At 50.7% G+C, this 13,816-nt stretch overlaps 1 protein-coding gene and 1 non-coding gene across 6 annotated transcripts; both read right to left on the bottom strand.

Annotated features, from left to right (window-relative positions):
• Window positions 1-22: 22 nt before the first annotated feature.
• On the bottom strand, window positions 23-13,091 carry TRMO (tRNA methyltransferase O). 5 transcript variants are annotated; one of them, XM_078862012.1, is made up of 7 exons: window positions 12,952-13,091; window positions 11,772-12,027; window positions 10,954-11,114; window positions 10,005-10,179; window positions 9,238-9,395; window positions 2,267-2,743; window positions 23-1,751 (listed from the first exon to the last, which is right to left on the bottom strand). In XM_078862012.1, exons 2-7 carry the CDS (start codon window positions 11,876-11,878, stop codon window positions 1,501-1,503), a joined length of 1,329 nt encoding a protein of 442 aa, XP_078718138.1. In that variant the 5' UTR covers window positions 11,879-12,027; window positions 12,952-13,091; the 3' UTR covers window positions 23-1,500. The 5 variants fall into 5 exon arrangements, with proteins under 5 accessions (XP_078718138.1, XP_078718137.1, XP_078718139.1 ...); XM_078862011.1 differs by having other exon boundaries at window positions 12,760-13,091; XM_078862013.1 differs by having other exon boundaries at window positions 12,629-13,091.
• On the bottom strand, window positions 12,739-12,811 carry TRNAR-UCG (transfer RNA arginine (anticodon UCG)). The gene has a single exon. It is a non-coding gene; the product is annotated as a tRNA-Arg (tRNA).
• Window positions 13,092-13,816: the final 725 nt, after the last annotated feature.

The raw sequence follows: 13,816 nt of genomic DNA on the forward strand, positions 1-13,816 counted from the left end.
TTGGGAATGTACCATACCTACAATAGTTTACCAATAATTGAGCAATGTCCAGGAATTTACCAGAATCGCAGTCTTTTTACGAATGTTTGCTGCTTCCTTCTACCTTTCTTTACATACATATTTATATCACTTATTTTCGTCTTCCAAGGTCTACCTTAAATAAATGTCATGCTTTGTTTCTAAACTAAGGTTCCAAATAACACTTTGATTTTGCTTATTTGAATACACGGCTTTCCTTCTTTACTTCCAGGAAACGTAGATGTCATTTCGCAGACGGCAGCGATCGTGGGTTCTTACAGTCAACAGAAGTCAAACTACATTCCAGTCAACAGTGTCTGGGATTGACACTGTTGACCCTATTGAGATGACAGTGTTGAGATGACACCGTTTCCCACACCTCTGATTAGCGCGGTTGGCTACGTACGGTGCGAAAGAAGTTCAACATACATGACTCAAACATCAAGCAGCTCTTACCTTGCAGCTACGTATGTACATGCATACCTATGCTGTGTGTCCTGGGCTGTGTAGTGGTTAGCACACTGCGCTACAAACCCAGCGTCGCGAGTTAGATTTACTCTCACGACGAATACTAGGGACGATGATCTGAACCGGTCCTGGGCGTCTAGTAAGTCGTCCAAGCCTCGAAAGACATAAGTCGTCTAAGCCTCAAGAGTACCCGGTGCGGTGTGTAAACATCAGCACTAGAAGACAAAGTTGGCTGGGCGTGGTGTTGGTCACTCACCCCCTCTTGTGCTGTGCCGGCCTTCATAGGTGCTCGCTAACAGAACTTGCTCCAGCAGTCTGTTAAACCTCTCAAGGGACACTTTATTATTATTTTAAACAGAAGTTTGAGGCTTCGCTTTTTTTAAAATAAGCCCCCCAAAAGTTAGAGTAAATACAATTATAAAAGCACTCTTGTGATGTCACTGATGTAAGTTTTACACATTTCAACGACTTATATGATGATTCACCCCCACCTTCACTGATATTTGATTCATTCTTTAATTTTCGGAGTCAACATTAAATTCTTGAAATATTTTCTCTCATTTGGATTGCCCATCTCATTTACTGTTTAGTTTGTTCCGCTTAATTTGTTCCACTCGTTTCTAAAGGTAACAGCAAATAACGTTCACCTGTCGTGGTTTCACACAAGGTCAACTGCATCAACATCCAAATGTCTTGGGAGCGACATCACAGTAACGTCACAAAAGCGCCGTAATAGCAACGCTTGACCTTAACTTTACAGTCATTTCTTATCATTGAAACTGGAGATTCACATATAACAGCCTGAGGCACACAACCTATGTACAATTAAAATGTAATAAGATATTGAATGATTACTTATTTAATCATTTGTATAATTATCCACAAATGAAGAGCCATTTGTTCGTTGGATTGCGTCTACCATGAAGACGAGCCGTGTCTCGCGCCACCGGTTCCTTGGGGAGTAACGTTTGGGGGGTTGGGGAGGAGCACCGGTGGTGGGGGGGGGGGGCACCGCTAGTCCTTCGATTCTCCCTCTGGGACGGCGGCAGTGGCGGTGGCCTCGGGGCGGGTGAGCCTCGTGCGCAGCACCTCCGCGAAGCCGTCGCCGAACCAGCACGTGAGGTGCAGGCCGTCCAGGTGGAAGTAGAAGAGCTGGTCCTGGCAAGAGCGTCGCCGGTAAGCGGAGCGCGGGTCCGCCGACAGCACCGCCGTCGCCGCGCGCCGCACCTCCTCCGCGGAGCCGAAGTGGCGGAGCGCAGAGCGCCCTGCCAGCAGTGGTGGACGTTCACACAAGCTGCGTCACGGAGGGAAGCGTATTAAAAATGAAATGCGTACAAAGCTGCATAGAATGCAACTTGGATTTACGTAGCATCCCAATGCGACCGCATCTCACGGTCGGTATGTTTATAGTTGAGAGGAAAGCAGTTGGTCATAGGTAGAGAGGAATAAAAAAAGGTCTTGACCCTGGTCTTAAACAGGGGTGGGTGGGGGGGCAAAGAATTGACAGCATAGATAGCCGGGGAAGGGAATTCTAAGCCAACAGACAGTAGAGGAGAATGAGCAATATTCCAATCAGTGAAGGGTGACTGGGGGCTTCAACAGAAATCCTTAAGGGTGAGAGAAGAGTGAAATTGGAGGGCGGGAGGTAGGCAGGCAGCTCAGCAGGTTGCAGCCTGATTAGTACATCAATAGATCACCTGGGAACACCAGATATCGTAGGCTTGGCTTGCAGAGCTTTTAAATTAAAGGGTTTTTTTTTCCTGCAGCGGCCACCTCTCACCTTTGTCAGCAGCGTTGACCAGTTGCTGCAGCTCCTGTTCGGCGTGTTGCGTGAAGCGTACCGCCAAATTTTTGACAGGCGCCTCTCTGACCCAGGATGCCACCGCACTCTGTTGCTCGGAAGACGGCGTAGCAGGGTCCACAGCGCTCGCACGCGAGTTCTCTCTTGCTTCGAGGGTTTCGCGAGCGAGAGGCTCTTTACTTGCGTCCACTAAGCAACCACCCGTTTCCTCGGCAGTCACAACCGGTTCTCCTGAGCCACATGAGTGAACGTTACCATAGTTGTCACTGTCAACGCAGTCGGATACTCGAAGATGTTCACCATCAGGGCTGGCATCTCTCGCTTCCGGGTCCTCCGTTGCCGCTGTGTGACCGTCGACTGCTTTAACGGGCACATCGTACTCCGGTATATACGGTTTGATGTCCAAAACCGGCGTGCCGTCGATCATGTCAATTCCAGACAGGTAAAGTGTTCCACCTATGATAAAAGAAAACATGCAGTCAACAATCACAATCGAAAATGCAAACAACATAACCAGGCATGCAATGATGCATCGATTAATCAGTTCATACGCTCAAATCGTGCACGTTATAATAATTTATTATAAATTCGTATATGTTGCATGCTTTGGGTTCACGTGACCCTTTGCTGCTACCAGTTGGGGCAGCATTTACCACAATGTCCAAAAAATATTGATTCTTGAATCGAATCGTGACCGCAAATCATGACAATTCACCCAAATTACCGACAATATGCAATCTGTTAAGTAAGCTAGAATGAATGACTTCGATGAGGTACTAACCAGGTGAGCCTATTTGCATGACACACAGCTGAATACCATTCTGCTGTATCTGTATCTTCTGACCAAAATGCACCTGATCTCATCATATCGGGGAAGCTAAGCAGATTTGATGTTGGACAGACAGCTTGGATGGGAAACAGCTATCCAGAGTATATTGTTAGTGACTCCTGATGGGCTAAATTGCAGATAACTTAGGCCCAGGAAGCGATATCCATTGTATTGAACCATGCACCCACAACTACGCTCCCTGCCTTCACCAACCCGCACTAATCGGCATCGTGAAGTTTGGTCAAATAACCCTCAGTAGTGGATTGACATATCTAACCTATATAATTCATTTTTTGTCTGTCTGTCTATCTGTCTGTCTGTCTATCTGTCTGTCTATCCGTCCGTCTGCGTACGCTCCCTTGCGGGGGATGTAGCTCTCGGACCGTGGGGTTCGCCGAGATTAAATTTTGCAGGTGGGCACGCCCCCGGCCCCGCGGTAAACTTAGGCATTTCCGATTTTTCGTCTCTAAACTTTAAATCGGACCGATTATCGATTTAGTGTGATTTCGCTTTAATTATTTATTTAAAGCTTTCTTTATTTATTTATTTAATATCGCCGACCGGCGCGGACCACGGCGGTTGCCCCTGGCAACGGGTAGCAACAACTTCGCTGCGGGGTGGACGCCATTTTTAATTCCCGTTAAAAATATGCGCACGCATTAACACGCGACTCTGAGGTAAATTCATCAAAGTTTCACGTCCTCTTCACTCCCCCCCACCCCAATGTGTGCAATTACTATTATAGGGTCGGTAGATAATAAAATTATAGAGATTAGACAGTATTATTGTAGCGCGGTGGGGGGGGGGGTTAACGGCCCCAGTACCCAGCCTCAGCCGGGTGGGCAATCTAGGCGAGGCCGGAGGCTCTGCACGGTACTAGGCCTCGACACGCAAGTCTGTCAGGCGTCGACTTTGTGGTATAAACTCGATATACCCAGCGTTGCCCGGGGGAAAAATACATTTAAAATCTTCTGAAAACTTTAAAACATAACATCCCAATGAAAATACAACTGTGTAATTAAAACTCTAAACCCGACCGCGCCAAGAATCGATTCTCTGAATCGCGAAAAGGAATCGAAGGTTGTAGATTCATTTAGAATCGCCTTATTTCCGTTTAATATTAGTTGGTTATAGAGTTGATATAAACTGCTACGAATGGGAAATATCCGGCGTTGACCGGGGCTAAAATATAATTAAAAACTCCTGAAAACTTTAAAACATAACATAACAATGAAAATAAAACTCTGTAATTAAAAATGGAAACCTCCTATGCGCCAGGAATCGATTCTTTGAATCACGCAAAGGAATCATCGAAGGTTGTAGATTCCTTTAGGATCACCCTTAACATGTGGTGAGGGGGAGAGTGGTGAGGGGGAGAGTCGTGAGGGGGAGAGTGGTGAGGGTGAGGTTGAGTGGTGAGGGTGAGGTTGAGTGGTGAGGGTGAGGTTGAGTGGTGAGGGTGAGGTTGAGTGGTGAGGGTGAGGTTGAGTGGTGAGGGTGAGGTTGAGTGGTGAGGGTGAGGTTGAGTGGTGAGGGTGAGGTTGAGTGGTGAGGGTGAGGTTGAGTGGTGAGGGTGAGGTTGAGTGGTGAGCGTGAGGTTGAGTGGTGAGGGTGAGGTTGAGTGGTGAGGGTGAGGTTGAGTGGTGAGGGTGAGTGGTGATTGGTGAGGGTGAGGGTGAGGTTGAGTGGTGAGGGTGAGGTTGAGTGGTGAGGGTGAGGTTGAGTGGTGAGGGTGAGGTTGAGTGGTGAGGGTGAGGTTGAGTGGTGAGGGTGAGATTGAGTGGTGAGGGTGAGTGGTGATTGGTGAGGGTGAGTGGGGAGGGTGAGTGGCGGTTGTTAGTGGTGATTAGTGAGGGGTGAGTGGTGAGGGTTAGTGGTGAGCATGAGTGGTGAGGGTGAGTGTTGAGCATGAGTGGTGAGGGTGAGTGTTGAGCGTGAGTGGTGAGGGTGAGTGGTGATTGTTGAGGGTGTGATTGGTGAGGATGAGTCGTGAGTAGTGAGGGTGAGTGGTGAGGGTGAGTGGTGAGTGGTGAGGGTGAGTGGCGGTTGTGAGTGGTGATTAGTGAGGGGTGAGTGGTGAGGGTGAGCGTGAGTGGTTAGGGTGAGCAGTGAGGGTGAGCAGTGAGGGTGAGCAGTGAGGGTGAGTGGTGATTGGTGAGGGTGTAATTGGTGAGGATGAGTGGTGAGTGGTCAGGGTGAGTGGTGAGGGCGAGTGGTGAGCGGTAAGGGTGAGTGGTTAGGGTGAGTAGTGAGGGTGAGTGGTGAGCGTGAGTGGTGAGTGGTGAGCGTGACTGGTGAGGGAGAGTGGTGAGGGAGAGTGGTGAGGGAGAGTGGTGAGGGAGAGTGGTGAGGGAGAGTGGTGAGGGTGAGTAGTGAGTGGTGAGGGTGAGTGGTGATTGGTGAGGGTGAGTGGTGAGGGTGAGTGGGGAGGGTGAGTGGCGGTTGTTAGTGGTGATTAGTGAGGGGTGAGTGGTGAGGGTGAGCGTGAGTGGTGAGGTTGAGTGGTGAGCAGTGAGGGTGAGTGGTGATTGGTGAGGGTGTGATTGGTGAGGATGAGTAGTGAGGGTGAGTGGTTGTTGTGAGGGTGAGTGGTTGTTGTGAGGGTGCGTGGTGAGGGTGAGTGGTAAGAGTGAGTGGTGAGGGTGAGTGACGGTTGTGAGAGGTGATTAGTGAGTGGTGAGGGTGAGTGGTGAGGGTTAGTGGTGAGGGTGAGTGGCGGTTGTGAGTGGTGATTAGTGAGGGGTGAGTGGTGAGGGTGAGCGTGAGTGGTGAGTGGTGAGGGTGAGCGGTGAGGGTGAGCAGTGAGGGTGAGTGGTGATTGGTGAGGATGTGATTGGTGAGGATGAGTGGTGAGTGGTCAGGGTGAGTGGTGAGCGGTGAGGGTGAGTGAGGGTGAGTGGTGAGCGGTGAGGGTGAGTGGTGAGTAGTGAGGGTGAGTGGTGAGCGTGACTGGTGAGTGGTGAGGGTGAGTGGTGAGGGAGAGTGGTGAGGGAAAGTGGTGAGGGTGAATGGTGAGGGTGAGTGGTGAGGGTGAATGGTGAGGGTGAGTGGTGAGGGTGAGTGGTGATTGGTGAGGGTGAGTGGTGAGGGTGAGTGGGGAGGGTGAGTGGCAGTTGTGAGTGGTGATTAGTGAGAGGTGAGTGGTGAGGGTGAGCGTGAGTGGTGAGGGTGAGGTTGAGTGGTGAGCGGTGAGGGTGAGCAGTGAGGGTGAGTGGTGATTGGTGAGGGTGCGATTGGTGAGGATGAGTAGTGAGGGTGAGTGTTTGTTGTGAGGGTGAGTGGTGAGGGTGAGTGATGAGGGTGAGTGGTAAGAGTGAGTGGTGAGGGTGAGTGACGGTTATGAGCGGTGATTAGTGAGTGGTGAGGGTGATTGGTGAGGGTTAGTGGTGAGCATGAGTGGTGAGGGTGAGTGTTGAGCGTGAGTGGTGAGGGTCAGTGGTGATTGTTGAGGGTGTGATTGGTGAGGATGAGTGGTGAGTGGTCAGGGCGAGTGGTGAGGGTGAGGGTGAGTGGTGAGAGGTGAGGGTGAGTGTTGAGGGTGAGTGGTGAGTAGTGAGGGTGAGTGGTGAGCGTGACTGGTGAGTGGTGAGGGAGAGTGGTGAGGGAGAGTGGTGAGGGTGAATGGTGAGGGTGAGTGGTGAGGGTGAGTGGCAAGTGGTGAGGGGTGATTGGTGAGGGTGTGATTGGTGAGGATTAGTGGTGAGTGGTGAGGGTGAGTAGTGAGGGTGAGTGCTGAGCGGTGAGGGTGAGTGGTTGTTGTGAGGGTGAGTGGTGAGTGGTGAGAGTGAGTGGTGAGGGTGAGTTGTGAGGGTGAGTGGTGATTGTTGAGGGTGTGATTGGTGAGGATGAGTGGTGAGTAGTGAGGGTGAGTGGTGACGGTGAGTGGTGAGGGTGAGTGTTGAGGGTGAGTGGTGAGGGTGAGTGGCGGTTATGAGTGGTGATTAGTGAGAGGTGAGTGGTGAGGGTGAGCGTGAGTGGTGAGGGTGAGCAGTGCGGGTGAGTGGTGATTGGTGAGGGTGTGATTGGTGAGGATGAGTGGTGAGTGGTCAGGGTGAGTGGTGAGGGTGAGTGGTTGTTGTGAGGGTGAGTGGTGAGGATGAGTGGTGAGGGTGAGTGGCGGTTGTAAGTGGTGATGGGTGAGTGGTGAGCGGTGAGGGGTGAGTGGTGAGGGTGAGTGGTGAGGGTGAGTGGTGAGGGTGAGTGCTGAGTGGTGAGGGTGAGTGGTGAAAGAGTGGTTAGTTTTGAGGGTGAGTGTGAGGTTGAGTGGTGAGGGTTAGTGGAGAGTGGTGAGTGGTGATTGGTCAGTGGTGATTGGTGAGGATGAATGGTGAGTAGTGAGGGTGAAGTTGAGTGGTGAGGGTGAGTGGTGGTTGTGACGGTGAGTGGTGAGGGTGAGTGGTGAGGCTGAATGGTGAGGGTGAATGGTGAGAGTGAGTGGTGAGGGAGAGTGGTGAGTGAGAGTGGTGAGGGTTAGTGGTGAGGGTTAGTGGTGAGAGTGAGTGGTGATTGGTGAGTGGTGAGGGTGAGTGGTGAGGGTGAGTGGTGAGGGTGAGGGTGAGTGGTGCGGGAGATTGGTGAGGGAGGTTGGTGAGTGGTGAGTTGTGAGGGTGAATGGTGAATAGTGAGTGGGAGTGGTGAGTGGTGAGGATGAGTGGTAAGGGTGAGTTGTGAGTGGTGAATGGTGAGGGTGAATGATGAGTACAGTCAATATGCACTGCTGTTATCATACCAGGTACCACCACCACAATATGTACTCCTCTCATCATAGCAGATACCACCACAGCAGTATGCACTGCTGTAATCATAGCAGGTTCCACCACAATATGCACTGCTGTCATCATAACAGGTACCAACACAGCAGTATGCACTGCTGTAGTGATAGCAGGTACGACCTCAGTCGGTATACACTGCTGTAGCGATAGTAGATACTGCTATCGAGTTGGTAGATACCGCTATAGTAAATACTAAAACAGTCAGTATATACCGCTAAAGTCAGTCAATACTGCTACAGTCAGTATATACTACTATACAGTCAGTACATACTACCACGGTGAGTAGCTACTAGAGTCAGTAGATACTATTATAGAGTGAGTAGATACTGCTATAGATGTTGTAGTTACTACTATAGTCAGTGGATACAACTATAGTCAGCAGATACTATACAGTTAGTCGTTACGAGTATATAGTCGGTAGATACTACTGTAGGCCCAGTAAATACTACTATGGTCAGTAGTTATTAGTCACTAAATACTACTACACAGTCAGTAGCTACTACTGGCTCAGTAGATACTACGGTACAGTCAGTAGATACTACTACAGAGTCAATAGATACTACTTCCTCTGTTGTATGTAAGGTGTTGTTAGTATATATACCTATGAGGGGTAAAGATATTTTTTGAGGGGGGGGGGAGACCGCAATTTTCGGAAACCTTTTGACATCAACTATTTACCCCACTTTCTACAACTTTTTGGACTTGTGAAAGCCTCTTATATATTTGTTGGTGGAGAAATGTACAAACAGCCCACCGGGCTTTGACAATACCTTAGTATCTGTGTATATATATGTAAGGTTTTTAAGAAATATATTTTTCACCCGGGCAAAGCCGGGTACTTCCGCTAGTATACATATAAAAGGGAAATTTGTGATTATGTGTGTCTGTTCAAAATGTTTAGCGTACTTCCCGACATGCAACAAACTTGAAATTTGTCATGTGGGTACTTTCCAGACTGTACACCATGCAAAAATTATAAAGATAGACTTTGGTATTTTTGGGGAGGGGGGGGGGGGCGCAATAATGCATATTTTTTGCACGGAAAGTGAGCTGTGACGTCACATCTGTCATGTCACCCGCACATGCGTAGTGCTTGGCGCGCTGCGCTACGAACCCGGCGACCCGAGTTCGATTCCAGCTCACGGCCACCACCGGTGACGATTATTTGAACCAGTCATGGGCCTCCCCTAGGTCGACTCAGCCTCAAACGAGTAACTGGTGTGGTGTGTGAACATCGCCTCTGGGGAGACAAAGGCGGCAGGGCGTGGTGAATCCAAGTCCCGGGCGAAGCCGGGTAGTAAAGCTAGTTATGTATATGGGACACACATATCTTCTAGCTGTGTCCGTACCTTCAATTTTCTCGAGCCTGGCCAGGGAAAGTCCGATGGGATTGGGTCGATGAGGACTCCTCGTTGAAAACACTCCGACTTTGAGCCCGTTTAGCCTGGGAGGCTTAACCTTGGCTTTAGCTGCGGAGGGGCCATTCTTGTGGAACACAAACAGGATCCTGTGTGACACAACAGCACGGAGGATGCACTTAAGCAACCACGTAAAGGCAGGGATGAAGTATTTTATACACCACTGTTGAGCACGTGTCGATAGGAAAGATGGTGGCAGGTGGTCGAGACTAACAAAGGAGTTGCAACCAAGGGAGTGAATCCGTACACTCTTACCAAGCTGCACCGACTTGTGTGGGTAAGTATGATCAAATAACCCCACTACCCGTATGGTGCAGAGAGGCTCTCATCAAGCAATGTATTTAAACATTCCTGCAAATTAAGAACGATTAAAGAGTATTTTTTCGCACTGCGCTATGAACCCCGGTGTTCCGAGTTCGATTCCCAGAAATGGCAAACATCAGTGGCGAATGATATCTGTGCCGGTCCAGGGCCTTCCCCAACTTGGTCAACCCATACCGACCAACGTGGTGAAGTATGGTCAACGGCCACTACCCATATGGTGCGGGGAAGGCTCTTGTCCAGCAGTATACCGAAACATTCCTGCAAATTATAAACGATTACACTCGGGGGTGCACTTTCCCAAGCGGGCACCAACAGTGAGGAATGTTTGTCACGTGGCAGTAAGCATTTGTATCGGGTGTCGCGGGCTGCTGTACCAGACGTGTGAGAAGTGCTGGAGGCCAGCGAGCGAGTGCTCCGCGTTGCTGAACACGGATCTGTCCAGACGGACGCGGGCCCGCGAGGCCGCGCACACAGAGGGCTGTCGAGGTGTTCCGTTCTTGGTCGGGAAACATGACTCCACGTAGCCAACTGGCCGCGTCATAAGATTTCCTACACATAATATAATCGCCCGTTTACCTCGATGGAAATCATCGTCATCATTGATATCATCAGCATCTATCCCTTCACCGCCATAATTGTGGGGGTGCCACTCTCTCTCCATTGTTGCCTTTCCCTTATAGTATGTCAGGTGCTGTATCGGCACATCACTCGATGTTATCACATGTGCCATCCAGTTGATATTTAGTCAACATCTCCTTGGTTGTTTTATTCACTGTTAAAACGTCATTTATTTATCCCGGAAAGCTTCACTGAGTTTCAAGACGTTTCGCATGCGAGAGATAATGTGGGACACTGGGAGAAAACTCACCACCAATAAACGAGGAGTTAACACTTGAGAGGTACACAAAGACAAAGATCCCCCGTATAGCCCGAACAGACTTTTGGGGCAAGTGCTGTTAGCGAGCAGCTATGAAGGCTAACACTGCACACGAGGGGGTGGCTGGCCAGCACCACAACCGGACGCCTTTGTCTCCCCAGTGGCGATGTTTACACACCGCATCGGGTACTCATTTGAGGCAGATTCAAAGGGGGTTCACAACCAACTTTCTGTACTGCCATCAACTGGTCACCACAGTTCTGTGGGTTTGGGAGTTTCATAAACGTATATGATCCTTGCCTCCAAAGCACTACATTCACTACACCACTCTGAGTAACGCTCTTCGATGCACTTAAAGCGAGTCGTGCCGTTAACGTGTTATTTTTGCGATTGCCGTTAGGGAATCTCGTCTGGCATGTGGCAGGCATGTGGCAGGTGTGATGTACCTGTCTCTAGGGAGGAGACACCTGGAGACGGAGAGCGTCTCGGCGCTGCCACTTGAGCCTCAGTCTCGTTGCCGACCGCTGGGGACACCTCCTGGCGCAGCGTGGCCTTGATTCCCTCCACGTCCTTGCGGTGCACTCGTTTGGCCTGATCCAACTGCAGTCTGCTCACGGGGACGTAGGGTGCAATGCGTTTTGACCCTTACCAGTGCGGGTGCAGCCACATCATCTTTATGAAATGTAGAAATCTCTGTATTCCTGGCACGCCTAAAACAATTGAGTCCACTAGAAATAAGAGTTGTGACCAAAATGTACACATCATTAAATGGCATCTAGATAATGAAAATTAATCAGAATCTTAATTTAGACTGGAGGAATCCGATGAGCTGTGAAGCTCTTTTTCACAGATGTCCAGTATGGGTGGGTTGGAAAGTTACAATTAGATACCAGCATCATGACAAATCCTCAAAACTTTCAAGTGATAGATGGATTTGTTTTACTGCAGTTACCAAACACAGATCCAAAGGCCCAAAAATGCCAAACGGCCAACGTAACGCCGCATGATTAAAATTGTAGCAGGTAACCGTTCATACTTTTTTTTTTACCGAGCGAGGTTACACAAACTTGGAAAAGAGGCGATTAAAGAACATTCGAAAGTGCAGCAGTGTGATGGAGGAAGCGTTGCCCAGAGGACCTGCGGTGTGGTGGTTGAACACCGGGTGGATGAGACGACACAAGGTCTGGTCGACGGGAGACCACAACGTGGGTGGAGGGATCGGTGGGTGACGTTCACGGGCAAGACGACTTTACGAGGGACTTACCGTAGATTTTTTAGTTCCGCACGCAAAACAGCCATTTGTTGAAGCAATTGTGCAGTCGAGTCCCTGCCCACGAAATGTTGGTCGGTCTTCCCCACAGGAGACGTCATCTCTGGGCCCTGCTCTTGCACCTCTCCGTGCCCGGTCACAGAGTTCCGTAATCGTTGGGAGTCCCTGGGAAACGCGATGCAACTTCATAAGCCGTCTTGCACGCAAGGCGATTTGCAGTGGGAGGTAGCAGCTTGTGGCTTTTCACCGCCTGCGAACAAATGCATTTCGTACATTAAATTGATCAATCACAAGGTAAGGACAGCATTGCTTCGGTTTGTGCATGGTTCGATTCCAACAACTGTCCAACATTGGTGGTATAAATTCCACATTCCATAGCACAACTGCTGTTGACGTACCCAAAAAGTGGCCCAGTACTCACTCCAGATGTTATATTCACCGCTGAGAAAGTGTGCTTGGCCAGGGCACATCATGGGGCCAAGACGGGATGATGAATTGGCTGACGGCTGGTGTTGGAATCGCAGCCAAAGGAGAGGGATGCTAGTAACGAGACGAACCTCGGGCGCTGAAGCGAGATGGATCTTGGAATGGCCAGACCGTGGGGGGACACATGTGGCAGCTGTGAATGCCAACAGCAGCAGCACTGTGAATGCCGTTACCTGCGCCGTAAATAACCCACACAGGTGTTTGGGGTGGGCATGTAACGCGCACCAACCAACCCACCAACTTTGGAAAAATAAAAAAATAAATTCATCTGGTCGAAATCGTTCAAGTACAGAGGGGGGGGGGGGAGGCCGATTTGTCGGCAAGTCAACGCGTGGCACCCGTGGCCACGTTGTTTTTGAACTTACGTTTGGTTTTTAGCTCCGTAATACGTTCGCCCCTTACACTCCATGTATTGCGTTGGGGGGGGGGGTGTTGGGAAAGGGAGTGCGAGAAAAATGACACTTAAAAGAATGTTCGACCGTGACAGGATTCGAACCTGCAATCTTCTGATCCGAAGTCAGACGCCTTATCCATTAGGCCACACGGCCGCTGACGAAGCACGCCCCAAACGAGCTTTAATATTCACGTCGCAGCCACCGTCACCTATCCGTACCCCCCAAAAAGTACAATTGTCCCGATACGCCTGGAGGGGGAGGTGCTAAATAAGACAAACACACAAAGCACCCACTTTTTAACCGCTTCGGCGACAACTCCGTAAGCCACCCAAGGCAACGACGCGCCGCGCCAATTTATTTGAGTTAAAATACGCTCTGGCGACGTCACCTTCAGCAGGGACGTTACATTTCGTGCTATTGATAAGTCGCCGCCTCCCCCCCTCCCCTTTCAACGCGGGACGCACGTGACCGCCGCCGTCTCCGCCAATCGGAGGTGCTCACGCGCCCGGACGACCACGCGCTCATCGCTTAACCGCTGTACGGATTTGGAGGTCGCGGTGCCGGTACCCCCCCCCTACCTCGACACCGCCGAGTACTGCAATGACGTCACCGAGGGTTGATGACAATTCGCCCGCCATCTTTGCTAGGGGGGTAAGGGGGGTGGTTATTACTCCCCCCACCCCACACATCTCCCTGCCGCAAATCGATGACGCTGTCAGGGGGAGGGGGGAAACAACCTCCACGCGTTCCCAATGGGAGTGGCCGAGTCTCCCCCGAGTAAGATGGCGGGGTTAGGCCGTGGCTGTGGTGTGGGCTGAGTGACGGCTCCTGCATCAGAGCGGGATTCGAAACTGCAATCTTCTGATCCGAAGTCAGATGCCTTTATCCATTAGGCCACACGGTCGCCGACGAAACACGCCCCACCGAGCTTTTACATCCACGTCGCAGCCACCGTCACCCCTCTCTCCACCCCCACGAAGGGGGGAGGAGGGGAGGGATGGAACACAACCTCCACGCGTTCCCAATGGGAGTGGCCGACAGTCCCCCCTGAGTAAGATGGCGGCTGTGGTGTTGGGGCTGAGTGACGTCGTCTGTGGCGGGGCGGGGCGTGGGGGCGGGGCGTGGGAGGTGGTGGGCGGGGCGTGGGAGGTGGTGGGC

This window comes from Lampetra fluviatilis, chromosome 13 (assembly GCF_964198595.1).
Source record: "Lampetra fluviatilis chromosome 13, kcLamFluv1.1, whole genome shotgun sequence".
In the NCBI taxonomy this organism is placed as follows: domain Eukaryota; kingdom Metazoa; phylum Chordata; class Hyperoartia; order Petromyzontiformes; family Petromyzontidae; genus Lampetra; species Lampetra fluviatilis.

Coding starts and splice junctions, on each gene's coding strand:
- TRMO (XM_078862012.1), bottom strand. CDS start 11,878: ATGACGTCTCCTGTGGGGAAGACCGACCAACATTTCGTGGGCAGGGAC. Junction 10,180..10,953: donor TGTCTCCTCCCTAGAGACAG/GTACATCACACC, acceptor TATTATGTGTAG/GAAATCTTATGACGCGGCCA. Junction 1,752..2,266: donor GGTCAACGCTGCTGACAAAG/GTGAGAGGTGGC, acceptor CACTGCTGGCAG/GGCGCTCTGCGCTCCGCCAC.